The following is a 27,335-nucleotide window of genomic DNA, read 5'->3' as shown; positions in this document are numbered from 1 at the left end:
AAGGCGTGGAAATCATGCAGGTCCGCATACTGGGAAAGACCAAGACGACCGTGATCACGTTCAGCTCTCACGTAGTTCCACGATACGTCTACTACTACGGAGGGGAGACTGAGCGCCACCCCTGCAAGCCAACAAAACAAATCTGCTACGTGTGCCAGTGCAAGGGACACCGATCAGACATTTGTCCTACCTCGAACATCAAGATCTGTCTCGCTTGCGGGACGCACGACTCGACGGACGACCACGAGTGCTCGATCAAGTGCGCCATCTGCAGCGAAGCCCATGCCACGGGGTCTCGCGAGTGCAAGCAAAAACTCAAAAACAACAGCACTACCACCAAAAAGCACCCTCTGCCCGGAAGGAGGAAGGAAGACAACGACAATGATGGAAGAAGGCCAAGGCAAAGCCGTCTGTGGTGGTTCAGCTCGGAGCCCTCAGCGAGCCGCTCAAGGTCCCGGGCCCAGTCCAGGTCCAGGTCTTGATTCCGCTCGGAGTGGCCAAAGCCAGGAGAGAAGCAAGGGCAGCGGCATCCTTCTACCTCGACATCCACATCGAAGCAGAAGAACCAATCGGGCAAGAAGAACCAAGCCAACAACAACAAGGTGAGCCGGAATCACTCTAGTACCTCCTCCGCTCAAAATACCAGTGACAATAGTAAATGCTCCCCAGGATGTACGCGCATCAGGGAACAAAATAAAAAACTCAAAGCTCAAGTGAACAACCTAAATCAATGCATGCAACGCTTAGAAGCATTGCTAAGCAAAACAACAACACACAGGCAGGTTCAAGGGGTGTATGGTAGTGCGTACACCCCTTGAACCACAACTTGAACCACCCCATACACCCCTTGAAAATGCATTACCAACAAGCCCACATTGCAACCCTCATGCGCACAGGCAGGGCTGCAAAGCGGAACGATAGGCCACCAGCCCGCCATCTCCATTCCTCCCCCCGCAAGAACCACCACGCCCTCCTCGCTCACCAGTGCGGTCTCGGCAGCGGAAGGCCAGTAAAGTGTAGTCACCCTCGAAAGCATTTATGCTACGCTACAACAGATTCTTTACCGGATGGGTGAATTAAACAATAAAGTCAAGAAGAACACACTAAGCCATGAAGACCTTGAAAGAAGATTACGCAAGGTTGAGTTTGGCTCGCGCAAGTGGGTTGACGATGAGAGCAGCAACCCACGCATCAAGGCGTACAGGTGCATAAACAACACAGGTGACACCAGGGACACCGGCAACTGCAACAGCGGTGTCATCAACGTCAGCAATGGCTAGCGCCACACGCAGTGAGCTCGAACACTTAGAGATCTGGCAGTGGAATTGTCGCTCTTTCAACAAGAAGGCAAGTTCACTCCAGCTCTTCAGCCAAAGTCACCCATACGCCCCCCCCCCTCCCTCCCCCCCCCCCCCCCCCCCCGACGTCATCTGCCTTCAAGAGGCCGTGAACCAGCCGATCAAGCTACAGGGTTACCACGTTATTAAACATGCGGGATCACCGAAGGTCGTGGTTTTAGTTCACAAAACGGTGACGGCCGTGGGACAACATTATCAACATCACAACATTGATCACGTGCTAGTGGAAGTCCTCCCGCAGAAGAAGGGTAGACGTAGCACTTTCATCCTGAATTTGTACAGTCCGCCGAGGGCTCAGAAGTATGACTTCCGCAGCACCATTTACGACAGAGGAAGAGCTGCTGGCTGCAACCAGCTGGCAGTGGTGGGAGACATGAACGCTAGACACACTTCAAGGGGTGTATGGTAGCGCGATTAAAGGACGGGACAAAAGAAGACACACAGGGACACACATGGTGCTGTGTGTGTCCTTGTGTGTTCTTTTGTCCCGGGCCTCGAATTGATAACCAACCTCCTCCAATCAACCCAAGTAGGCAACAGTCTAAGTCGAGACACGTTTCCAGACCTGTCATTTTTAAAAAACATAAGGGTATACTCATGGACGACCCTGGGCAGCGATCACTACATCCTCAGCATCTCGGTATCCTCCCCAAAACTCAAGAGAACAATTGGCGAAATTAGGCTCATGGACTGGGAGGTGTACAGGCAGTACCCCCGTCTGAAAACGGTATAATGGACATGGCGGAATGGATGCAGCACCTTTGGGACGCCCACATCCAAACCACCAAAACCATCCAGAGCACGATCGAGACGCCTGAAGTTGACCGCCGGCTCTTACACCTGTGGGAATCCCGTGAGGGCCTCCTCAAATGGTGGAAGTGACAGCGGTTAAATCGGAAACTACGTTTATGAATTGAGCATATAGCAGAAGCCAAAAATTACGCGAACGAGCTGACACAGCAGAATTAGGTACAGGTTTACACCTCGCTCAAGAGTACCCTCAGTACGGCGCAGACGCGGGCCATCCTACGTTGCCTGATCGAGCCCGACAAGGCGAGATCGACAACCAGTCAGACGCTTCTAGAAATCGCTCTCAAGTTCCCCGGAAACGACCAGGATCTGATTGACACCCTGAAAACCAGATACCTGGGTAGCGACCCAATACCTCCCTGCCTCCTAAAGTACGAAGGAGAACCAAGGCCAGAACTGGACGCTCCCATCACGGAGGAAGAGGCGTATGCCACGGCACGAGCCTCACAGCGCAACACTGCTCCTGGGGTTGACAAAATCACAAATGCCATGATTAGAAACCTGAGCCCGATGCACATCCAGGACTTGACCGAATACCTAAATGAGGAATTCTGGAGCAAGGGCCAGATAACGAACGAGTGGAAACACATGGAAATCATGACCATTCCGAAACCCACCAAGAAGCCAGCAATCGACGCCCTGCGTCCCATCTCTCTGACTTCGTGCCTCGGCAAGCTGTAAGAGAGGGTCATTGAAACCTGCCTCCAACACTACATAGAGGACGGTGACCTCTTCCCGTATACCATGCTTGGCTTCAGGCCGGGACTTTCTGCACAAGATGCTTTCCTAATCCTAAGGGAAGAAGTTCTCAAGGGCATCCCGAAGGGAGGAGAACACCTCCTGCTCGCACTTAACCTGAAGGGGGTCTTCGATAACATGCCTCACGAGGCCATTCTCAAGGGACCGAACGACATCAGCTGCGGGGAGCACATCTTTAATTACATGAAATCCTTATATTTCCTGACGGGCCGGATGGCAACCATCGAAATAGGCCAGACTCGATTGGATACGATCGACGTGCCGAACAAAGGACTGCCGCAAGGGCCGATAGTTTCCTCGATTCTCTTCAACGTCGTGATGCTGCTGCTGACCAAAGAGCTGCGGAAGATTCCGGACCTAGGTTACGCCCTGTACGCCGACGACATGCTCTCGACCACCAAGGGCTCCCTCGCGCGAAAAGAGGTGACCCTTCAGGAGGCCGCGACAGCCGTCGAGAGATTTGCGGCAGCGAGCGGGATGCATTGCGTGCCGGAGAAGTCCGAGGTGATCTAAGTGCATGGAGGAGGAATCTACAAGTCCTCCGGCCCTATCGACCTCAATCTAGAGGGCCAGAAGATCACGGAAAGCAATGAGACTAGGATTCTGGGTTTTTGGATCCAGAGCAACCTGAAAGCCTCCCACACCATACAAACCTTAAGGTCAGATCTTGCAGATTATCAAACGAATAACAAGAAGCTGCAAGGTCATGCGAGAAGAGGACACAGTTCGCCTCGTCCAGGCTCTGGTGATCAGCAGAGTAACATATAGCATGCCATATCACTACCACTTTCTAAACAAACGACCAAGAACTAGTTGATGCCATCATCAGAGGCGCATACAAAGCAGCCCTGGGTCTCCCTGTCACCACCTCAAATGAGAAGGTAGCGGCCCTCGGGATCCACAACACCTTTGCTGAGCTGTCGGATGTGGTTATGGCTTCGCAAAAAGCCAAACTACAGAACAGGGTGGCGGGCAGAACCATCCTCTACTGGACCGGAATGGCAACAGAGCTCCATGCTCTCGATGGGCAACGATCACTCTCGCATGAGGTCAGAGGCAAGATCAAGGCGAACCCCATACCGAAGCACATGTCATGAGCTTCCTACGCAAGGCTCACATCAACAGACAGCGCCAACAATTCAAAGGTGACCTATACGTAACATACGTGGACGTGGCAGCGTACCCTGTAGGGGGCCTCTTCGTAGTAGCCTCCGCGAGCGGGAGAGACAACTCCTTGACCCTCGCGGCCTCCATCAGGGCAGAGACCCCAGCTGTGGCTGAGACCATAGCTGCGGTGCTAGTAATAAAGCAACAAGACAGGGTAGGCAGGGAAGTTCATGTCGTTACCGATTCGCAACAGGCCTGCCGTAACTTTACCAACGGATGAACACCACTGCTGGCAACTCAGGTTCTAATCCCGAGGCTGCAAGAAGCCCATTAAATCCTCCCCCTCACAGAAAGCTCAGCACTGAAGAGGCAGTAGCTCTCAGACTTATTCAGACCAACACATTCCCAAACCTACACAGATACATTAAAATGTACGCACGTACATATCACGGCATCTGCCCCTGGTGCGGCGACACACGCCCTACACTCTTTCACATCTTGTGGGGGTGCAGGGGCAAACCTCAACACTTAAGGACGCCTAGCATGTCATTTGAGCGGTGGGAGGTACAGCTGACTGGTGACACCCTGGCGGACAAGAAGCTCTCGTCCAGCAAGTACGTCCAGCAGCCATGGCCAGTGGAGTCCTAGAATGAGAATACCACCCACTCGACCTCAAGAGCAACAACCTCTACGGTCCAAATAAATGTTCTCTCTCTCTCTCTATTGATGTTCATTGCCACATGACTTGCATTAGAATGCTTTCAACTGTATGGCACTGGAGCCTTCGTGGCGCGTGTTTCCGCTGCTGCTCTTTTGGAATATGTCAAATTTTATCTGACATGCCATCTCCAAAGGCAAGGCGCATGCATCAAGCCTTGCATTGGACCTGTTGTTGATACTTGTTAGCAGAAACATGGAAATGAAACACCATGGTTTCGATCCCAGCTGTTCTTGTTGTATGCTGGCACAGTGCCTATCGTAATGCGTCTCCAATTACCAGCTGGGCAGCACACAGCCTTTCAGTCAGCTTTCAATTCACTGCCAGCTGATGCGGTGGCGGGCAGCAGGTGATCACACCAAGGTGGCCTCCACTATGCTCGTACCAGTAAACCACATCAGTAATTGGGTGTGAGATCACAGGCTAGACTGGTGGCTGAAAACCTAGATTGGGGGGCCTATAATGTAAAACTGTTGCAATCTATTTTTATTCCAATCTCATGACATCAGATTTACGTGACCACCGACGTAATCATCGGGCGGTTACCCAAAATGTTGTTTGAAAAGCCCAATCAAACATGCTCCTCAATTACAGGAAGTCGCTTTTCTTGCTTTTAAAGCAAATAGCATTGCCTACATTGAGCAGTTTTTCTTATCTAATTGGGTGACAAGAGGCGAGGCGCATGCTGAAGTGGAGAGAGCTTTGATGGGGCAAAGCCAGCATAGTGAAAGTAAATAACAGGACGAGGAAGCTGGGCCGGCATCTGCGATTGGTCCGCTTCCCGTTACCCGTATTTACACGATTGTAAGTCGACCACTTTTTTTCAAATTTGAAAATCTGAAGTGGGGGGTCGACTTACAATCGAAACCAAAACATGGCACCGCCAAAAAAGCAAGACCAACAGGCATAGAGTTTCTCACTACCTTTCCTAGAGGGAAATCTGGCGCTGCTGCGCTGTGGTATGCATGGGAATGCTGGTATATTGTGACTTCGGATTGGCATCGTTCTCAGAGAGACAGGACACCTTGAAGACGTGCTTGGCAAGCACCGTTCTGTCTGTCAAAATAATTAATTTTCTACTAAAACGGCATGTGAAAAGCTGTTTTGGTTTTATTATTATGCAAAAACATGTTTTGTTTAACTATGAGAACTGGTTATTACATGTACGATTATATGTTATGTAAAAAGTATCAGCGGGCTGCTAAAGTTGGAGGACAGACAACAAGGTTCGCGCTCGCTTTGAAACAGTTTGTCGTCTGTTCTTGCTTTTCTTCGCTTGATCATGCATTGTAGGTGAGTAAAGATGTAATATGTGTGAATGGAAAGATTTAATGAAAATTTTACTTTGAGAATGCGTTATTTGTGTAGCCATATCCACGTTTTAGACAAAGCCTCGTACAACACCAGCCAACACGAGCCTCGCAGACACATATACCGTCATTCCCATGACGGCACGGTGCCCCCTTAAGAAACTCCCATAGACGGTGGCGCCAGATTTCCCTCTAGTTGTTATAGTGAGAAACTATGCCAACGGGAACTACAACGTAGTTACCATTTTATGTTTGCTCTATGGCCATACCCATAGCTTCTTGCTATCCTGCGTGTTTTTATACGCATTTCGGAAGGGTTTTTCAACATTTTTGAGAGTTTTACAGTGCACACAACACTCATGAGGGGGTATCGATAGTTGATGGAAGCACCGCTGTTCCATTCACGGCGGCACCCTCAGAACGGCGGCGCCTGCGGGGAATATCGGTAGTTCATGGAAGAGCAGATACCGCTCGCGGGTTTCTCTTTGCCTGTTGCGCTTAGCTTGACGAAAGGCATTGGTTTAACGCGTTCCACTTGACTGTCGGCTACGTGCTGCTTCTATGCTTCCTCAGTTCTCATGAGTGCTCCAGGCCCACTAATAATTTGTCACTCGTTCACAGCAGTGTTCAAGGGGGCTGCCATCCTTTACGCCGAAGAAACAAATCACTGCACAGCAGGCCGCAAGTTCGATGTTTCTGAACGGGTGGTGCGAGAGTGGCGACTGCAGCGAAGTGGAATTTTCACTTGTGATGGCAAGTGAGGGATTTCCCACGTGCCAAAGTCTGTACGCTTTCCGGAGCTGTAGGCTAAGCTTGCAGCGTACGTCGCTGAAATGCACGATTGGTCCATGCCACTGAAGTGCGACATGGTCATGAAACAAGCCTGGATCTTCGCCTTTTAAGGACCTGCTCCACCGTGAGTACAAGGGGCTGGCGGCAGAAGACCGCGAAATTATGCCTACTGGACCTGTCAAAAGAGCCTCCCTGACGGCTGCGTGTGGTTGGGTGCATTCGGCATGGGCTGCTGTTCCACAAGATGTCGTGGTGCAGTCGTTTGCCAAATGTGAAATTTCGCTGGACGATGATGCGCTGTGGGACCGTAGCTACAATGACGATGGCAGCACTAGTGATGACGAGTACTCCAGTGACCATGTCAGCTACTAATAAATTTTCGTTATCGAATGCGCCCTCGGGTATGCTCTCTTTTTTTTTTTTTTTTTTTCCTGTCACGCGATATGGGGGGCCGACTTACATTCGAGTCGACTTACAGTCGTGTAAATACGGTAGCTTGCGGTGACTTGTCGAAAATCATGGCGGCATGCAACGGAATGTTAAAAATGCCACAAAAATGGCTCCTTAGCAAGGAAGAGTTGGCAGAGCGATGTAGTATAAATGCCGAAATGGCTTGATAACATTGCACTGCCACCAAAATGCTTATTATCCGCAAATAAATCCACGCTCCCCAGCAGCTCCGAGTAGCCAGTGCCAGAGTGATCAATGTGGATCCATCTTAGACTCTTTTCGCAACGGAGCAGTCTCCAGCCATTCAGAAAAACAATTCAGTTTTGTTTGGCATAGTAATGTGTCTTTCACACATACATGTCACTTTGATACGGTGAGTTCTCGCGGTTTTGTGATCCCATGTGACAGACAGGCAAAGTGGGCGTATCCCGAAAACATTTGGCAAATAGCAGCAGGCTAATAGCCAGAAAAGTGTCGAATCAGAAGTAATTGTTAAGGCGAAAGCCTTAAGTGCTTCATGGGTTGAAAAATTGACCGTCCAGCATTATGGCAAGAAAATTCAATGTCACCAGAATTGATGGTGCCACACACGATTATTGATGGGACGTGAAGCCACAACCTTTGGTGGGAGTCAAACTCACAACCACTGCTGTGAGTCAAACCCGTAACCTTTGGTGTTAATTAAAGCAAAGTTAATTAAGGCACTTGACCCCATGACCTTTTGTGAGAATCAAACCCTCAACCTTCGATGGGAACAAAATTCAAATGCACCAAAATTGATGGTGCCACCACTTTTTTTCTTTTGTTTGGCCTAATGATGCATAATCAGTATGCACATATGATATCAGATGGAATGTTTTTGTGGTTTCGTGACGTTGCGTGACAGACAGGCAAAATGGGAGTGGCCTGATAATCTTTTGACCAATCGTGGTGGGATGATTTAAGAATTGGAATAGGAAATTTTGGAATAGCTTTACTTTATAGATCCCTGGGTCCACAAGCAACGTGCCGGCAACTACCGCAAACATTTTCGCGAAGTTTGTTTTTGCTCATACAGGTTGAAATGGCATATGCTCCAAACTCAATTCTCACATCACAGCCTAATCTGACAGCGTTGCGCAGTCATAAGTCACGCATGTATATCCAAACTTTATGAAGGTGCACAACACATGTCGAGCTGTGCTACGAATGAAAGCGAACCACCCTCGTAGTGCCAATCATTGTGGTAGTTCAAGCAGATGATATATCAGTGAAACACAGCACTGAGCAAGATTGAGTTGATTTTTAATACCAGTGGCCTTGTGAAAAGCAATGAAATAATGTTAGTGCTAAAGTTCACACAAATTAAGTCTATTTTTTGTACCACTGGTGTTGTAAAAAGCAATAAAAATCATTTTACTGGTAAAGTTCACCATTTTGGACTGCTTGTACAACTAAATTCTGATGTTTTTGCGAGAACTTAAAAAATCGGTCTGCAACTGTTTTCATACACTCTCACTATAGTAACTTCTAACGGTGTGCGAATGATAATTTTTGAGACCGAATCAAATATTAATGGAATACTGTAATCAGATACTTTACGAATACTGAACAGCCATTATCACAATCTATATATAATGATGTTCACATCATAGCATTCTTGAAGTTAGCAAGTTTCTTTCATTACATGGTATGTTATGAAGCTTTGTGTATTAAAAGCATAAATGGAGCATTAGGAACAAACAAGTAGTTTCTTCGCATACACAGGACTCTTCCAAATGATCATTATACCTATAGTCTGTTAAGTATGGCTACCTAAGCAACGTAGCCTGCTCCACTATGCAAGTTCTCATGTTTTATGTCTATACTATACAGGCATTTGCGTCTATACTATGCCAGTGGATGTGAAAATTTACCGTACTTTTGCTCCAGTGTTATGTTTAATTGGGCACAGTTGACCAGAAATATTTGAAAAAGTATTTAAGAAATATTCACATTTATGAGTAGGGACTATTAAATTAATTATTCGAAAGTTTTGAATGTTCGCACACCCCTACTAGTTTCACATTCAGAGGCGAAAGTCCCGACACAAAGGTGAACCTACTTTGTGGTGTAGGGGATTATGTAGCATGCCAGCCTATAAGCCTGGCAGAGCTTATAGCAGCTGTGCTACTGCCCTCTCCCAGCTGGCATTTTCCAGCAGTAAGCTCACTCATGACCTCTGGGATTATTGCACGCTGGCTGGTTATTTGTGCTCCTGCCGTCCCATTTGCCGTGCTCCCCCGCGAAAAAGTGTAATGCGGCATGCATGCCCAGCTACCCCAAGAGGGCACTGTTAGCCAAGATAAGTAGAAATACAAGAGATTGCAAAAAACATAGAGAAGAAAATAAAGGCGTTTCCTACAACAGTCTGGGAATATAAGGACCTGGTAGAAGACAGACAAGGAAACAAGAACTGTTGGATTGGAAAGCGGAAACCACATAAGTACCGTATTTACACGATTATAAGTCAACTCGAATGCAAGTTGACCCCCCCTATCGCATGTGACAGAGAAAAAAAAAGCATACCTGAGCGCACATTCCATAACAAAAATTTATTAGTTGCTGGCATGGTCACTGGACTACACGTCTTCATTTGTGCCATCGTCCTGACTAGTGCTGCCGTTGTCATCGCTGCTTCGGTCCCACAGCACCTCATCGTCCAGTGAAATTCCACATTTGGCAAATGACCGCACCACGTCTTGTGGAACCGCAGCCCACGCCGAATGCACCCAACCACACACAGCTGTCAGGGAGGCTCTTTTGACAGGTTTGGTTGGCGTAAGTTCATGGTCTTCTACCGCCAGCCACTCGTTGTACTCATGGTGGAGCAGGTCCTTAAAAGGTGAAGATCTGGGCTTGTTTCATGACCATGTCGCACTTCACTGGCAGGGACCGATCACGAATTTCAGCGATGTATGCCGCAAGCTTAGCCTACAGCTCTGGAAAGCGTCCCGACTTTGGCCCATGGGAAATTCTTTGCTTGCCGTCACAGGTGAAAATTTTGCTTCGCTGCAATCCCCATTCTCGCACCACCCAGTCAGAAACATCGAACTTGCAGCCTGCTGCGCAGTGATTTGTTTCTTCAGCGGAAAGTATGGCAGTCCTCTTGAACACCGCTGTGAACGAGCGCCGAATGTTTAGTGGGCCTGGAGCACTCATGATGACTGAGGAAGCATGGAAGTAGCACCTAGCCGGCAGTCGAGTCGAACTCATCAAACTAGGAACTACAGGGAAAGAGAAACACATGAGTGGTGTCTGCTCTTCCATGAACTATTGATACTCCCTGCAAGCGCTGCTTTTCTGGGGGTGCAGCTGCATATGGAACAGCAGCACTTCCATCAACTATCGACACCCCCCCATGAGTGTTGTTGTGTGTGCTGTAAAACTCAAAAAAATGTTGAAAAACCCTTCCGAAAAGCAAACAAACGTGTGGGATAGTGAAAACTATGGGTAGGGCCATAGAGCAAAGATAAAATTATAACTACGTTGTAGCTCCACTGATATCTCACTGGTCTCACTTTTTGGTGGGGCCATGTTTTGGTTTTAATTGTAAGTCAATCCCCCCACTTCAGATCTTTAAATTTAAAAGAATAGGTCGACTTACAATCATGTAAATGCGGTAGTGGAACAAGGAAATAAAGCAAGCTATAGAAGAGCATAAGCAGGCATCTAGGGGTAATCGAGAAGCCAAAAAGTTAGGATTAGTCAACGAAGAGGTGGAGACAAATACCGAGAAAAGGGGGGAAGGGGTGAGTGAGCTTGTGCAAGAGAAAATTAAATACCCAAGTGAATGTTGGGTGCATAACATTTGCGAAAGAGACAGTGGAGTACCAAAAAGGTTCAGGAAGCATGTAAGAGATTTTGGAGCTCCAACTTAAAATTTGCAGATGGCTGTAAGGGATGAAGACTGTGGCATCTTCAAAGGAGACCATTCACTGCGATATATAACAGACATTGTCAGGGCCAACTTCAACACAACAGAAAGCCTAGCTAAGACCCAGACAGATCCAGCATCAACAGAGAAACCTGAGAAATCAAAATTTACCATTGAAAGTTTTTACTGGAAGAAAGCTGAAGGAAATGTCCCTAATAACACTGCCGCAGGACCCAATGAAATCCCAATATAGCTAATCAAGAACCTTGCTTCAAAGAGCAAGGCAATGCTGACTAATGCTATTGAAAAAGTGATTAAAATGAAGAAAATTCCAGTTGGATGACATGAAAGCAAGATGAACCTCATCTATAGAGGCAAAGGTGATAAGGATAGGACGAGCTTGTACAGCTCAGTTACAGTAACGTCAGTGCTACGCAAGCCATAAAATTACAACTGTTGAAGTGGGTGAAAACAAATGATGTACTGGAGGAACTACAGAATGGGTTCAGACCAGGCAGATGCTTAGAAGATAAAATTTTGTTCTTACATAGTGCATGGAGACTTCAGTAGCTCAGAATAGACCTTTATGGATAGCATTTCTAGATATTTATAAGGGAGCCTACGACAATGTAGACAGGCAGTTATTATAGGATATACTCAAGTACGAAAGCATAGATAACGATTTTGTGGAGCTGCTGAGGGAGATATATGGAAACAACAAAGTGAAATTTGTATGGGAAGGCCGAAATTGTAATGAAGTGGTGGAAGTTTCCAAGGACTGAAGCAAGGATGCCCTCTGTCTCCACTGTTGTTCACGCTTTATGTTAAGGACATTTATGTTAAGAAAGACTCGGAAACATGGATCAAAAGAAATGGGCGGCTGAAGTGCCCAAGTATCTGTACCTACTGTACCTGAAAAGCGTGGGCACAGAATGGAGGAAGAAGTCGAGAAAGTTAGCAACCAAGTACAGGGTAATTGAAAGTGTAAATGGACAAACAGGAGGAATGCAAGTCTTTTAAGACAATATCCATCAATTTAAGCTAAACGGTGCTTTCTTCAGCCTGAAGCTAAGAATGAGATTGCGAAAAGTGCCCATAGGTGAGATCAGAATCAGAAACGGTTTTTATAGAGATGATTAGAAAGATTACAAAATTGTAATTGATTTGACGGAAGAAAAAGGTATCTAGGTTAATGAGTGTTTAATGAGTTGTGTGACTGAAAGAATGTGATTAGTTCATAAAATATATTAACCGTTGTGGTTATATGGGCTAAATGGTAATTATCCTAATAGCCTGATTCTGTAGGATTTGCAGTGAGTTTAAACGGGTTATGTAAGTGTTTCCCCAGGAAAGAATGCAGTAGTTAATGTGGGAATGAATAAATGAAAAATATAATGATAGTAATATTTGATAATTAAATATATTTCATGCTTTTAGACCCTTTTGTGCTTTAGTACCCTAATCCTGTAGGTAATCTGTTTTACTTTGATTAAGTGCTCAATAAATTAAAGATTTCTGTCTACTTCTATACCAAGACAACTACGTGAAAAACTTGCAGAATATGCTCCATTATCCGGCCGACCTCTCTACATTTTCCAATCATTAAAATACTTCTTCTTCTCCTTCTTCTTGCAGAATAGGACTTGCACCTATTCTGCACCTATGCAGGAGGAATAGAGGAAAGTGTTCGTTGGTGGGAAGTGAATACAACAAATTTAGTTTTTGAGGGCTTTATCTATAGCTGGTTAGTATGGCACCACTCCAGCAGGCTGTGTAAATCATCATTAAGGTTAAATACTAAGGTTGTAAGACATTTATTAGAGTTAATGATAGTGGTATCATCTGCATAAAGTATACATTTCGAAGAAGAGAGGCAGTTAGGCAGATCATTGACGTATAATAAAAATAAAAGCAGATCCAGTATAGAACCCTGGGGTACGCCAGTATTAGTGAACATGGTTTTAGAATGAACGCCTGAAATAATTACTACCTGCATTCTTTCTGTTAAGTAATTTTGTAGTAACAAAAGTGCTGTGCCAGTAATTCCTAATAATTTAAGCTTACGAAATAAGATGTAATGAATTATTTTCTCAAATGCTTTGCTTAAATCTACAAATACTGAAGCTGCATAATTGCCTTCATCGATAGTGAGTTTTAGTTGATCAGTTAGAGCAACGAGAGCCAGTTCGGTCGAGTAACCCGAGCGAAAGCCGTATTGGAATGGTGAGAGAATGTTAAATTTTGTAAGGTAATTAGTTAAACATTTTTTCTATAAGCTTTTCAATTATCTTGCTAAAAAAAGGTAATACACAGCTGGGGCGATAATTAAAAATTAAAAGGGTGGTCAGCTTTCTTAATAATTCGGGTGATCTTGCCTTGTTTAAGTTCCTGTGGGAATTTGCCTGATTTAAACATGATGTTGATTATGTCTGCAAGGACATCAGTTATTAAGGGTGCAATTAATTTTATATGGGGTGTAATTTATCGATGCTGGTGGCTGTTATTTTCATGTTGTTTATAATGTTTAGAACTTCCTGGAATGTAGTTGGAAATGGAAAGAAAGACTGTGGCAGGTGCTGGGGCATAGGATTGTCATGCGCAGGTCTCTGTAGTTCGCTGCTAAAGAAGAAATCAGCAAGTGCATCAGCTATTTCTTTGGTGGTCTTGTACACGTTGCCCTTATAAGCAATTTCTGTTATAGTTTCGCGATTATTTGCCCTATTTAAGAAGGAGTTAACAATTTCCCATTTATTTTTTACGTTTTTACAGCATTCCAATATTTTTCTTTCATACCATGTTTTTTTAGCTTTTTTCAATGTGGCAGAAAGGTCGTTAGAAAACTTCTTGTACCAAATGGCTAAATTCTTGTTAAATGGTTGTCGTTTGGTTTTCTTATAAAGATTATCCTTCTTGCACATTAAAGTTAAGAGTTTATTTGTTATCCATGGACTTTGAGGCGACGCGAATTTCTTTTTGCATTTAACTTGAACGTAATGACGATCAAAATATGACTCAAGCATAAAGATAAACAGTGCAAATGCTTTTTGTAGATCATTTGTAGAAAGGAAGGGGGACCAGTCAAGGTTCGACACGGCTTCAAGGAATGATTGTTTGTCTAGTATAAAATTCGTGTACATGATTTTTGGAGCCATGAGTATAGTGAAAGTTTAAAAATACAGCATAGTGATCAGTTATGTCGGTCATTATAACACCTGCGTTGATGAATATGCCAAATTTGATAATGCATGGTCAATTAATGTACCTATGGGTTGGTTAGCACATCGTGTTGGTATCTTAATTAAACATTCATAACCAAAGCTGTTAAAACAATCAGAATAATGTAAAGCATTAGTAGACGCATCGGCGAGGTTAATGTTGATGTTGCCTCTAATTATTACATTTTTGTTTTCATCTGCTAGCAGTCCCATGACATTATGCAGAGCAGCACAGAAATTTATTGCTGATGATGAGGGTGAACGATATATGCAACCAATTATTAGGTCTTTGTTGTCTAAGTTGAGGAAGTCATTTTTAAGTTCAATCCAAACGTCTTCGCAATTAGTTACATTACGCACAAGATCGTTCCTTCGGTTGTATGTAATATCAGAATAGATATACAGTGCTGCGCTACCATGGTTGCCGAACGGACAATTGAAGTATTCAGGGACAAGACTAGAAAAACAGAAAAGGTGTTTACTGAGGTCACTCAACCAAGTTTCGGATACTCCGATGACTGAAAATGGGAAGGTGAATGAAGAAAGGAGATCAGAGAATTCGTCGAAGTGCTTGCGCAGACTGCGTGCATTCAAATGCAAGACAGAGCGCTAATGATTTGAAGGAGGATTGTTTAACTGGTTAGCCGTGAGATAGGACGACATTATGAGATTTACCTTGTGGGGTTCTCACCCATGCTCTTGGGACAAATGAACGACAACACAGTAGTGCAAACAATCACCAGGGCATTTATTGCACCTTTCATAGACTAATGCCTGCTAGCCGAGTTGCCACCCACAAAACATGCCGATGGGTGCGCGACAAATCGCGGAAGTCTGACTCACCGCGACCGGATAGCGAGTGAATATGTTTGCGCCTTGCTAGATCCCAACGCCTGGTCGTTCGCGCGTACGGTCACGTGAACGGTGGCACGTTCGAACGAGCCCTCGCGAGACGGTCTCGCAGAAACATGGATCGGCGCACGCGCGGAACGTCCTTGCCGCTTGCCGAACCCTAACCAAAGAGCAAGCGCGTTCTCCTATCCGCGCCTAAGTAACCCCGCTGTTTGGTAGCGTTAGCAGAGCCACACTCGCGCCATCTCTTGCGATGCGCTTCAACCAAACCGACTGCCACGAGCATCAAGACACGCGGCGGAGCCGGATTACAGGAGATGAGAGCTATGCGGGCAAACAACATATCAGAGGACGCGGGAGAGTCACACATGCCCACAACCTAGGTGACAGGCGCGGCGCAAAGGTTTATTAAAGTTATCACTGAAAGGTCGGATTCAGTTGCGATGCGAAAGATGCGGCTTTCGGTTGTTTTCCGAGCCTTGATTTGGACAGTTTTCTGTCCACAGAAATTTCCAGTTTTTCATTTTGTTCAGACCCAACGCTTTCGAAAAAAGAGCTCACTTTTCAAGTGTTAAACGTTCATTAATGAAGACAGGGTTCTCTTTTGCTGTTGCGAGGCCACTATCGCTCAGGCAGAGTCTAGCTTTCCGTGCTTTCGCAACAAACTCAGCTTTCTTCGTGCTCGAGCAGAAGCGAGCGATTATATTTTTATGTTTTATTTTATAGGAACACGAAGAACAATGTCGAGGTCGGCGGCCATTACTTGGCAGCCAATTTTGTTGCCAATAGTTTGTATGACCGTCGCACAGTCCTCTCCTTGTGTGCAAGGAATGCCCTTAATCTTGACGTTGTTTAGTCGAGAGTATTGCTCGAGTTCGTAAACTTTCTTTGTGAGAGTGCTTTTGCTTGTAAAGCTTTGTTTTCGGCTTTTAGCTCATTGTTTTCGGCACTCAGGTTTTCGACGAGTTTGCTTAAAAATTTCACGCTAGTTTCCAAACTATGAGTTCTTTCCTTAAGTTCTATGATTTCTATACCTGAATTGCTCGCCCTCAGCAGGAATTTCCCAAAAATGTCATCAAGTAGTCTTTCGCTTACATTTCCAAGCTTGGATTCAATGTCATCAATCCTTTTGGCGAGCTCTGCATTTGTAGGCACTGTTCACCGATCAGACCCGGAAGGCCACGCGAGACGACACAAGCTTGGCAGTACAAGTTAACACAAGTTCTGCAGCAATATTGGAATTACAAATGACAACGATACCTAAGCATATTGTAACGAGCAGTTAAGGGAGTCCAGACACAACTATTTATTGTAGGTTAACTTGTGCCCTGGGGGTAAATAAAAAGGGCTGCCGTGTTATAAACAGGAGCTCAGGAATGCCTTCTTCTTCTTCTTCTCTCTCGAGCGTCGCTTCACCTCTTTTTCTTCTACACGCCGACAATGGCCACCTACAATGCGAGTGCGTGCAGCGAAAACACGTGCCATTTTTTCACCGTCTTTTCCTCCAATACGCCATTGTCCTCTGGGGGGGGGGGGGCACACAAACCTGCACACTTTGTTTAAATATGTTTCTGCCTTGTATCAATATGACTAACCTGCAGAGGCAAAAAACGTTGGTCAGTGCATGTTGCTATTGCTACAACCGCTGCCAGAATAAGGTGCAGGTACCGCTGCGCCTCCTTTTATCCTCTTCCCGCTGCGGGCTGGTGGCGTAAGCACAACGCTGGTTCCGACAGCACCAAAGATTCTTGATCCACACACCTGCTGAAGGCCGGGACACACGTGGAAGCGAATAGCGTGACGTTTATCATGGGGAGCAAAAGACAACGACACTAGCCTGCAGATGCAAAAAACGTTGGTCAGTGCATGTTGCTGTTGCCACAGCCACTGCCAGATAAATGCGGCATAGCAGCTGGCACTTTTGGAAAGGGAAACTTGCCCGTATCCCCACATGAGATCTTAAGTCGAAATGTATTTAGCAGCACTGACTCTTTTGATTTGTTCCTCAATGTTTGGTACCAGGTACAACTGCTCAGGTTTAAGAGTGTCCGTGCTTACTGAGTGTTCTACAACTTCTTCCAGGCTGATTTCAGAGTTGGAGGTCACCTTACTCTCATTAAACTCGGTATTAATGTCATCTGGCTCTTTGATGGTAAAGTTAACGACTCTGCTCCGCACACGACTTCATCAAATTGCAGTGGTATATACTCACTACCTTCCTGCAACTGGGCACTTTCAGAGCATAATTAGTATCTGAAAGTTTGTGCGACACTTTAATGGGTCCGTCCCAGTGAACTTCAAGCTTGTTCTTTCTTGAAGGTCTGTGGATCATTACCTTGTCCCCAGTGTTACAACGTTCAAAGCCTCGCATTCCTGTTGTAATAGAACTTGGTGTTCTTTTGTGCCACGCCCATGTTCTTTTCGACTAGTTCTTGTGTTGCACTTAGCTATTCCAGCAGATTTAGCACATACTCTACCATGAATCCTCCCACATCTCTCTCAACATTCTCAGTGGGGAATGGAGTGTTCTCCCATACACTAGTTCTGCAGGCAAGAACCCTGTACAGCCTCATGAAGAACCGTTCACAAAGCAAACAAAGTAGCCGGGAGACGATTCTCCCAGTCCTTCTTGTGCTCGTAACAGAGTGCCTGCAAAACTCGCTTAAGCACTGAATGCCACCTCTCTACACTATTTGACTGAGGTAGAAAAATGAACTGTGTATTAACTCTACCCCGCACTTTTGTAAGAATGTGGAAGTCAGTGAGCTGGTGAATACTGACTTTTTTTCTGCCTTGATTTTGTCTGAAAACCTGACTCGAGCAAATAAGCATGTCTACTACTTTGGAGCTGAGTTTTTTTCATAGGGATTGCCTCCAGAAACTTTGTAGCCAGACACAGCATCGTAAACAGCTACCTGCAACCGAACTTCGTGTTTGGTAGAGGCCTTACCGTGTCTATCACAACTCATCTGAAGGGTTGCAATATTAAGTGCACTTACCTTTAGTGGAGCTTTCCATGTTTCTTCCAGTTTCCCCAAGCACTACCAGGCGTAACATGTTCTCATAAAGTTTTGTATGTCTTTGAAACAGCCAGGGCAGTACTATTCCATAAGCAATCTTTCTTTCTATTTGTTTATGTCTAGGTGGCCAGACCACCCATTTCTATGACCCAAAAGGCCCTCCCAGTAGGTACAATTAACTGATCCAGAATTCTGCCCTTTCGGTGTCTATAAGCATGTCTACTACTTTGGAGCTAAGTTTTTTTCATAGGGATTGCCTCCAGAAACTTTGTAGCCAGACACAGCATCGTAAACAGCTACCTGCAACCGAACTTCGTGTTTGGTAGAGGCACGTGGCACCTAGCAATGCCTTCTTTAGCTGTTACATGTAATTTAGCCAGGCTTTGTCATTCTTATCCGGTGAAGTCGTCTACCGTCACGTAAGACAGATGGACAATGTCCGTGGTGGCAGCACTGTCTCTTAGCACCCGACACCTTTCTCATGCATCGTCACGTGGCACCTAGCAATGCCTTCTTTAGCTGTTACATGTAATTTAGCCAGGCTTTGTCATTCTTTTGCTCAGCTGCCAGTGACTCTCTGTCCACATGTAAGAGCCAATGAAAGTTCTTTGAGGCTGATGATAGTAACGAGCCTGTCTCGCTTGTGAGTGCGTCATCTGGCTCTCCTTGCTAGTGTGACCTTTGACACATGCTCTGTGATATGCTCTCATTGAGCTGGTCAGTTGGCAGGACTTCCTCAACCACTTTTTCATCCCTTGAGCCTAGCTTGGTTTCTGTTGCTGAGGCTATCTCTTTTGCTACTTCTGCTGGAGCAGCTTTTGCATTTTCAGATTAAATCGACGCGATTTGACGTGTTTGGGATTGCGTTAACACTTGTACTACGCCGTCTCCAAGCTTCAGGCCTTTCTCACACAGTAACTGATATGACCAATTCGAAAAAGATGTAAGGGTACTGCAGTGGTGAGAATTTGGAAACTGCAGCCTTGGTCACAAACTCCCCAAATGGCCCACTGATTCTGACTTTTGTCGTCGTCAGACACACGCTGTGTTCTTTCACAAGCTGTTTAATCTATGCTACTTATCCAGTGAAGTCGTCTACCGTCACGTAAGACAGATGGACAATGTCCGTGGTGGCAGCACTGTCTCTTAGCACCCGACATGGTTTTCTTTTGATATGCAGGTTGTGAACACCTGGGCATAAAAGTTCTATGTTCCCGTCTCTTCCATCCACGTATGAAAAAACTAAGCTAGGCTTCCCGCAGTTCATAGCAAGATGGCTCAGTTTTTGGCGCTTATAGCAGCAGATCGATCTAAAGGATTCGAATTCCCTTTACTGCTCTTTTTGGATGGTTTTGCCACTTGACTTCTTTTCACACTTTTCTGATGTCCTTTTCTCTGTGTCTACATGCTCCGATTGTTCCATCTGCGATACCTTTTTGAACAGAAATTGTTTAAGCGGTCTATTTCGACCGTCCCAATTTCTGTCCTCGGCATTCAGCTTTCTATGCGTTGTGTACTCTTCAGCTGATTCGGCCGCCCTTTCCACAGTGTTTACGTTCCCTCTGTCTGGCACCCACAGCTTCACAGATTGTGGGATGCTTTTCTAAAACTGCTCTAGACGCATCCACTGAATAATCATTTCTCTGCTCTCGTACACTTCTGCGCTTTTCAACCATACTTAAAGAAGGGAATTGCGCTAAAAAAGACACGGACGAGTAAGGACATGGACGGGCGCAAACTCGCGACTGATTTTATTCAGAAAGAACATAAATATATACCTAGATTCTTATCCAATCATTGCCTAAGCGCACATGCCAAGAACGTTTTCTCTTTCTTATACAAATTGATACTAGATTCGCTTACGCATTCATCACCTGTCTTATCAATGTAAAAAGCCTCTGCGAGTTCATGTGCTACCTGGTTACGACTGCTTAAGATTTTGGTTCTAGCCAGCAAAGGCTGGCATGCTTTATCAGGCGTAGCCAAAGGGCATGCGCCGCAATGTAAGGGCAAATTTGACCCTTTTTCGTTAACCATAGAAAGCTTGTGTTCCCTTAGTCGTTCATTTATACTACGGCCCGTCTGGCCAATGTAAACTTTTCCACATGTCAGGGGAATTTCATACACAGCCCCGACCGAACACCTGACAAACTGGGTGGCGTGACGTTTCGTGCAGTCTCGCACGCCTTCCTCGCCGGAGACAATCCGGGGGCACAAAGAGGCCAACTTGCGCGGGGCAGAAAATACCACCAGCACACCGTAGCGATTGGCTACATTCTTTAGGTTGTGGGAGACCCTATGAATATAGGAGAGAACCGCCGGTCTGGTCTTCGGTTGACCGCCACCTTCTTGAGGTGTTCTAGGTTTCAAGCTCTGCAGAAGCTTCTCTGCCACAGCAGCCACGACGGAAACGGGAAAACCAGCCTTCTGTAACCTGCCAATCTGATTGTTGAGGCTGTCCTTTACCAGGTGAACACATGATTTCTGCAGGGCTTCCTTCAGGCACAGCATAACAATGGCGCGTTTTACCGTCTTAGAATGAGCGGACTCAAAAGGCAACAGGTCTTTCCGGGCTCGTGGTGAGTACATCCAACACGTGTGATCTGGTGTTAAAGTGATGTTAATATCTGGTGTTAAAGTGATGTTACTATCTAAAAACTGCAATCTATCTTGTACAGGTAATTCGTGGGTGAAGGTTAGACCCCTCCCGTGTCGTTTAAAGACAGATAAGGTCTCTTGCACGGTAACCGTGTGCGTCAAACCGGGTTGCTTCTTAAAAATCACCAAGTAATCGTCCACGTATCTAAAAACTCTCAGAACTATCTTGTCGTCCAAATAACACACCAGATCACGATCAATGCTGGCCAGGAAAATGTTAGCCAGTACCGGTGCCACACAAGACCCGATGCAAATGCCCTGACGTTGAACATGAAAATGGTTGTCAAAAGTTACAAAAGTGGACTCAAGATAAAATTCTAGTAGCTTCATGAAATTGTCCACGGTTAGGCCGCTAGTATTCTGAAAATCTACTACACCATTCTCGTCGATGCAAGACCTAACTGCACAAAATAGGTCATCATGTGGTATAGAAAAGAACAGGTTTTCTATGTCAAAGGAGACAGCGTAACCTAAAGATGAGGAACCCTGTAGGAAAGCAACCACATCACCTGAATTCTTCACAACAAAAGGGTCTGTATAACTAAATTCCTTAAACACTTTTGGAGAAAAGAGCTAATCTCTCGTTGCCACGTATCCCTTTCACTCACAATACACCGGAACGGCTTGTCATCTTTGTGCGTCTTCACGGTAAAAAACAGTTCTAGGCTATTGCGCTTACAGTTGTTAACAGCTCTTGAAAGTCTATCTAAAGCCAAGTCCTTGCACAGTTCTATGGCTTGAGCCTTTACCTTGGAAGTCTTCACGTTTTTGGTGACAAAGTTCCTTCCGACGGCCTCAACGGCTTTGTCGTGAAACATCCCATTGGCCAGACAGGCCGTTGTATAAATGAACGACTAAGGGAACACAAGCTTTCTATGGTTAACGAAAAAGGGTCAAATTTGCCCTTACATTGCGGCGCATGCCCTTTGGCTACGCCTGATAAAGCATGCCAGCCTTTGCTGGCTAGAACCAAAATCTTAAGGCGCAGTCGTAACCAGGTAGCACGTGAACTCGCAGAGGCTTTTTACATTGATAAGTCAGGTGATGAATGCGTAAGCGACTCTAGTATCAATTTGTATAAGAAAGAGAAAACGTTCTTGGCATGTGCGCTTAGGCAATGATTGGATAAGAATCTAGGTATATATTTATGTTCTTTCTGAATAAAATCAGTCGTGAGTTTGCGCCCGTCCATGTCCTTACTCGTCCGTGTCTTTTTTAGCGCAATTCCCTTCTTTAAGTATGTACGACCGACTCGCCCAACAACGTGCTCTCCTTTTCAACCACTCGACTGGGTTTGCCTTTAATAAGCCATATACAAACTCTAGATATCCCTCACTAGCCTTCTTGCCTGTGCTTCAAAACCTTTGCAGAAAGGCTACAGCTGAAAGGCAGTACTTCTTCAAAAGGCTAGCCTTAACCTTCGCATAATCATATGCATCTTATGCACTGAGTCTGGCGATTACTTCAGCAGCCTCACACGGTTGGTAACATAGACGGAAACCACTGTGACTATGTACTCGGAGCGAAGTTCATCTTCTTGCAAGTCTTTTCAAAATTTCCTAGGAACAAGCCTGTGTCGTTCCCGACCTCAAATGACTTTAACAGCCTGTCCATGTGGTATGATTCTACCTTGCTTAATCATTCCAGAGCCCCTTCACTCGCTTGAGACAACTCCAAATATTTGCTTTCAAAGTCAAGATGCATTTTTCTTGCGATCTTTCTCGCGTTCCTTTCTGTCCTATTCTTCTTTCTCCCATTTATCTCTTTTCCTAAAGAGTTCTAACCCAATTCCAATGTCCTTTTCACTGGCCTGTTCGGAAATCAGCTTTAATACTTCCAACTTCATAATTTCCTTGTGTAGCTCTAGGCCCAGTTCTTCACCGACAACCAACGATTCATCTCTCAGCAGTGTCCTCAAATCCGTGATTGCTATTTTACTGCCTTGGTCCTGCTCGCTAAACAGAACTATGTAAACACAACCTAGCTTATAATCAACAATCCAGCTTCGCTACTGTTCTAAACTGAACAACCACACAATGAAGCCTAAAGAGCTGAAGCAAAAAGCCTTTCAGGTTGCCAGAAATTTTGACGCACACACGTATGTCGCGTTGTCATTAGTCATACCCGCATATAGTCAAAACACTCTCTCAGAATCATCATTGTGAAATAAATTATACCGATGCTCATGCCCCATTCCCGCCGTTGCTGCTGCCGCCACCATGGTGCTGTCCCCCTATCGACAGCACATGTGTGGATCATGCACTGAGGGTCTTGGAGGGTCTATTTAGACACATAGTGTGTTTGGTGGCAAAAACAACAAAGCAGTGCAGATGCAATGCGTCAACTCTTTACTCCATTGATCCGGTGGCGTAGCCATGAAAGCCAGGCTGTCTTCTACTGCTGGAACGAGCATTGTACGCATGCCACTATAAGCACACTAGCATTCTTGCTGAGCTGCTGTTTGCACGCAATGGTCTTAGCGGAACGGACAGTCAACATTAAGCTAACACTCTATAAGTTTTCACTTGGTGCTGACTAGCACCGATGGGTTCCCGTTGGTCTCGTCTCGTGCTCCATCAAGCTGTGATGACTGCAATGCCACTGGCAGTATTCCTCATAACGCCAGCTTTGTGAGATGCCTGGTAGCTGCCAAGACGTTGACCCTTCTTCCCGGCAGCAGCTTCCTTACGTGCTGCGTCGTTCGCCATGTTGCACACCATCCTAGGAGTTCAAACACAACGCTAAACCATGCTGTAGCTGTCATTGCTTCGCTCTTTGGGCAATACTGCCAATTTAGTTTTTTTTTTGCTTCTTCCACAAAAAGGCATAGAGTTTTGCAAAACCAAGCACTCACTGAAGATGCAGCACCACGTTGCAAAGTCCATTTTATTACTGCTGGCGCCAATTGTATGAGTTGGGGTCAGGCATTTCAAAAGGCATAGCCGGCCCATGCCATCGTCCGACTAATCCATGCTAAGGATGTTGTTGAAGGGAGGAACATGTTCTCATTGAGAACGAGGAGTATGTGGTTTATTTGCTATATCTACATAAGGAGTGGAAAATGTCACGTCTTGTCAGTCTAGCATGACTGAATAGAAGCACCCTGAGGAGTTTGCTTAAACTCCCTCTGTCCTCCCTAGATTTCTAGGCTAAGGAAAGCTGCTGCCCCACCTTCATCCAGTTGGAGCGTCCAAAGTCATCGAAGGGCCCATGTTGAGGCGATCACACACACAGCACCCGAGCGCCGCAATTCACAAAACGTAGCCGCACCGGCAGGGGCTGCCACTTTCAGTAATGCCACGTGGACAGAGGGAACAGCAACAAAAGTGGCGTTTATTTCCTAAAGTGCAAAAGCATTTGTGAAGATCCGGTGCCGATAGGCATGCAGATCATTGTTCTGGATGTCTTTCTTTTTTTCGCTTTTTTTAGCTTACAGCGACCCGTCACATGACTAGGTTTAGGTTAACATGATGGGCGTGAGAGTGTCATGGCCGGTTGCAAGTATTTGCTTGGACAATGGATGAAGGAGGAGATGTGAGGCAGGGGGAGGAGGTAGTGAGCGAATGTCACACGAACTGTGGGGTTCTCACCCGTGCTCTTGGGACCAAAAAACAACAACACAGTAGTGCAAACAACCACACGAGCATTTATTTCACCTTTCATAGATCAATGCCTGCTAGCCGAGTTGCTATCCATAAAACATGCCAATGGGCGTGCGACAAATTGCGGAAGTCCGACTCACCGCGACTGGATAACGAGCAAATATGTTCGCCCCATGCTGTACACCAATGCCTGGTTGTTCGCACATACGGTACCGCGAGCGGTGGCGCGTTCGAACAATCATGTTCATCCATTCCGGGGTAGACCTCGCAAGACAGTCTTGCAGAAGCATGGATCGGCGCACGCGCAGGACGTCCGCACCACTTGCCGAACCTGAGCCAAAGAGGAAGAGCCTCCTCCCTGTCGCGCCCGACTAACCCTGCCGTTGGGTGGTGCTAGCAGCGCAACACTCACGCCATCTCTCGTGCTACCCTGCAAGCATACCGACTGCCGCCATAGAGTCATGCGCCGAAGCCGGATTACAGGAGACGGGAGCTATGTGGAAAAACAACATATCAGGGGACGCATGAGGGTCGCACATCCCCACAGAACTTGCCGCGACCTTGAAGATTTCAGAATCTTTGACAGGTGGCAAATCACTCTGAACCGAACAATGAAATGGTGCAGATGGTGCCTGCTCTTTACTGTCGGCTAAACCCCTCCATACACGTTTTCGTTGACCAGGTTAAGTACTGCAAACTTAACCTCTTCCTCTGCTCTCCTCCCTTGCTCATCCCCTCAGTTTCTGGCATCTAGCACAACTTACATATCTCAGCTTCTGGTTTTAAGTGTAAGCGATGTCACTGTTGCATAGAGGTGCTGGCATGCAACAAGCGAAAATTCTGAAGCCAGAAATCGCGCAAGCAGAGGAACTGGAAATGGAAACACCAGAAGTGGAAATTCCGGAAGCAGAACTGGCTTGAGCAACGAATCAGGCACCAGCGGCGCACATCAAAGGTTGGCGCTACTTGGCTAAAGTAGCGGTGGCGTGGGGATGGAGGGGCTTTTCTGTCGGCAAAGGCTACGCATGGATGGTGATCAAGTCGCCTGATGTGTTGTCCTTTTGTCTGTCATGCAGATTCGCCTTACAATAACCCACATCCCACCTACTGTAAAGTTTGGATAACCTTTCTATATTTTGGAGAAAAAGTGAACAGGAAAACTTTCTACGTGAAAAATAAAATGTTGTGACTAAACATTCCACTATTCCATTAAGGTCCACTATTCTACTGACAACCTCATTGGTAATCAGTACAACAGATTGTCACTCATTCATTAGTTTTGGAGAGAAAAAAGCACTTCATTCTATTCAACAAAAATTTTATTGATAAAAAATATTTTCCTGATTTTTATATACTTACTAGAACTGAGTGGTAATCAGTGCTGGTATAGTAATTTGGTGTTTACTTTAGTAAGAGTATAGCACTGTGTATCTTGATTTCTGTGTACCTATGGTACTGATAACTTGATACATTGTTGTTATGCAATGTTGGAAACTCCTGAGCATGTGCAGCACCATATTTTTGTTGCCCAAAGTTAGTCATCGCAAATAGCGTGAACATTTTTTTTATATTCGATATCTGATTCCATATTCGGCTTGCTTTACTTGATTAAATTTGAGATTTGTTTTGAAATCTACTAATTATTACTCGCACACCCTTAGTAGATAACACCAGATTTATGAAAATTCCCGATACTTTAACTTTATTGACTTGTATTATATAGAGATAACAGTGCTGCAAGAACATTGTAAAAAAAAAATTTACCTTTGCAATTCCATTTAGACACCTAAAGAAGGAGAGTGTGCCTATTGCATTAGGCTCTACTGTATTGTAAACAAACTACTTTCTTTCAAAGAGGCCTCCATCTTAAAGGATACATTTATAGCAGTGAAATCACATAGGTTCTTAAAACACCTCCAAAGATTGCTTGTAGCACGTCCAAGTGCTTCTCTGCTTTTCTAAGCCACTAAAGTGCATTTTAAGCACATCTTAGGACACCACTGCTTCATTGTAGTCCATAGTAATGACTGCTATATGTTGGGGGGGAGGGAGTAATTTTTTATGTTTGGATTGAGTTTATGAACCAGCGACCATTTACTGCTTTCACATGGCTTGGCCACTGTAAAACCTCCATGTAATATAGTTTGCAACCTCTTTCATGCACCTTCTCCAAAAGCCTATTCTACTGCTCCAAAATGCATCTGGCTCCTCCAAAAGCTACTCTGACATGGCAAGGGCCAGTAGCATAACTGCCATTGTCTTTCCCTTGCAGGCAGCATCCATCAAGGACAAGCTTGGTCTGGGCACTGTGTCCCGGTTGCCTGCCGACACACCCGAGGAAGAGGCCCGAATGGCCAACCACCTGGAGCATGCGACGCCGCCATCGTCTGGTGGAGGAGTTCCCGTCTCCCCAACCAAAGATGGTGGCACACACATACGCACTGCCTCATTCGACATGTCAGACTTGCCAGCCACCCCAAGGCGGCCCATGTCACTGGTGCACAGGTTGGCCTTGCATTTACCACTGCGTGTGCGGGGTGATTCTTTTTAATGCGCAGCAGTCTTTGCAAACTTAGGCGCTTTTAGTGTGTCTATCTATCCACCTAGCTTCCTACACCGCAGTGCTGGCAGTGCCTAGCAACTTGAGCCACTGGATACAGGCTCATGTTCACAATGCAATCGCGGTCACTGCATTGTCGTCATTCAAGCTTCGTCATCCGACTCTCACCTCTGATTCTCGCATACTACCTGCGTTCGAGTGAGGTGGTACGTGTAAGAACATTCGGGCA

General features: G+C 45.7%; 1 protein-coding gene across 5 annotated transcripts in view; it reads left to right on the top strand.

Annotated features, from left to right (window-relative positions):
* The window catches only part of tweek (transmembrane protein KIAA1109 homolog tweek), a 703,556-nt gene that overhangs the window by 526,055 nt on the left and 150,166 nt on the right, over positions 1-27,335 (top strand). For all 5 annotated transcript variants that reach the window (XM_075687924.1, XM_075687922.1, XM_075687923.1 and 2 more), the window contains one exon: positions 26,819-27,051. In XM_075687924.1, coding sequence (XP_075544039.1) covers positions 26,819-27,051 — 233 coding nt within the window. The remainder of the gene's footprint in view (positions 1-26,818; positions 27,052-27,335) is intronic.

The sequence above is a fragment of the Dermacentor variabilis genome, chromosome 4 (genome assembly GCF_050947875.1).
Source record: "Dermacentor variabilis isolate Ectoservices chromosome 4, ASM5094787v1, whole genome shotgun sequence".
Lineage (NCBI taxonomy): Eukaryota > Metazoa > Arthropoda > Arachnida > Ixodida > Ixodidae > Dermacentor > Dermacentor variabilis.
Note: the sequence above shows the minus strand (reverse complement) of the source record. Positions and strands in the feature narration are given on the sequence as shown.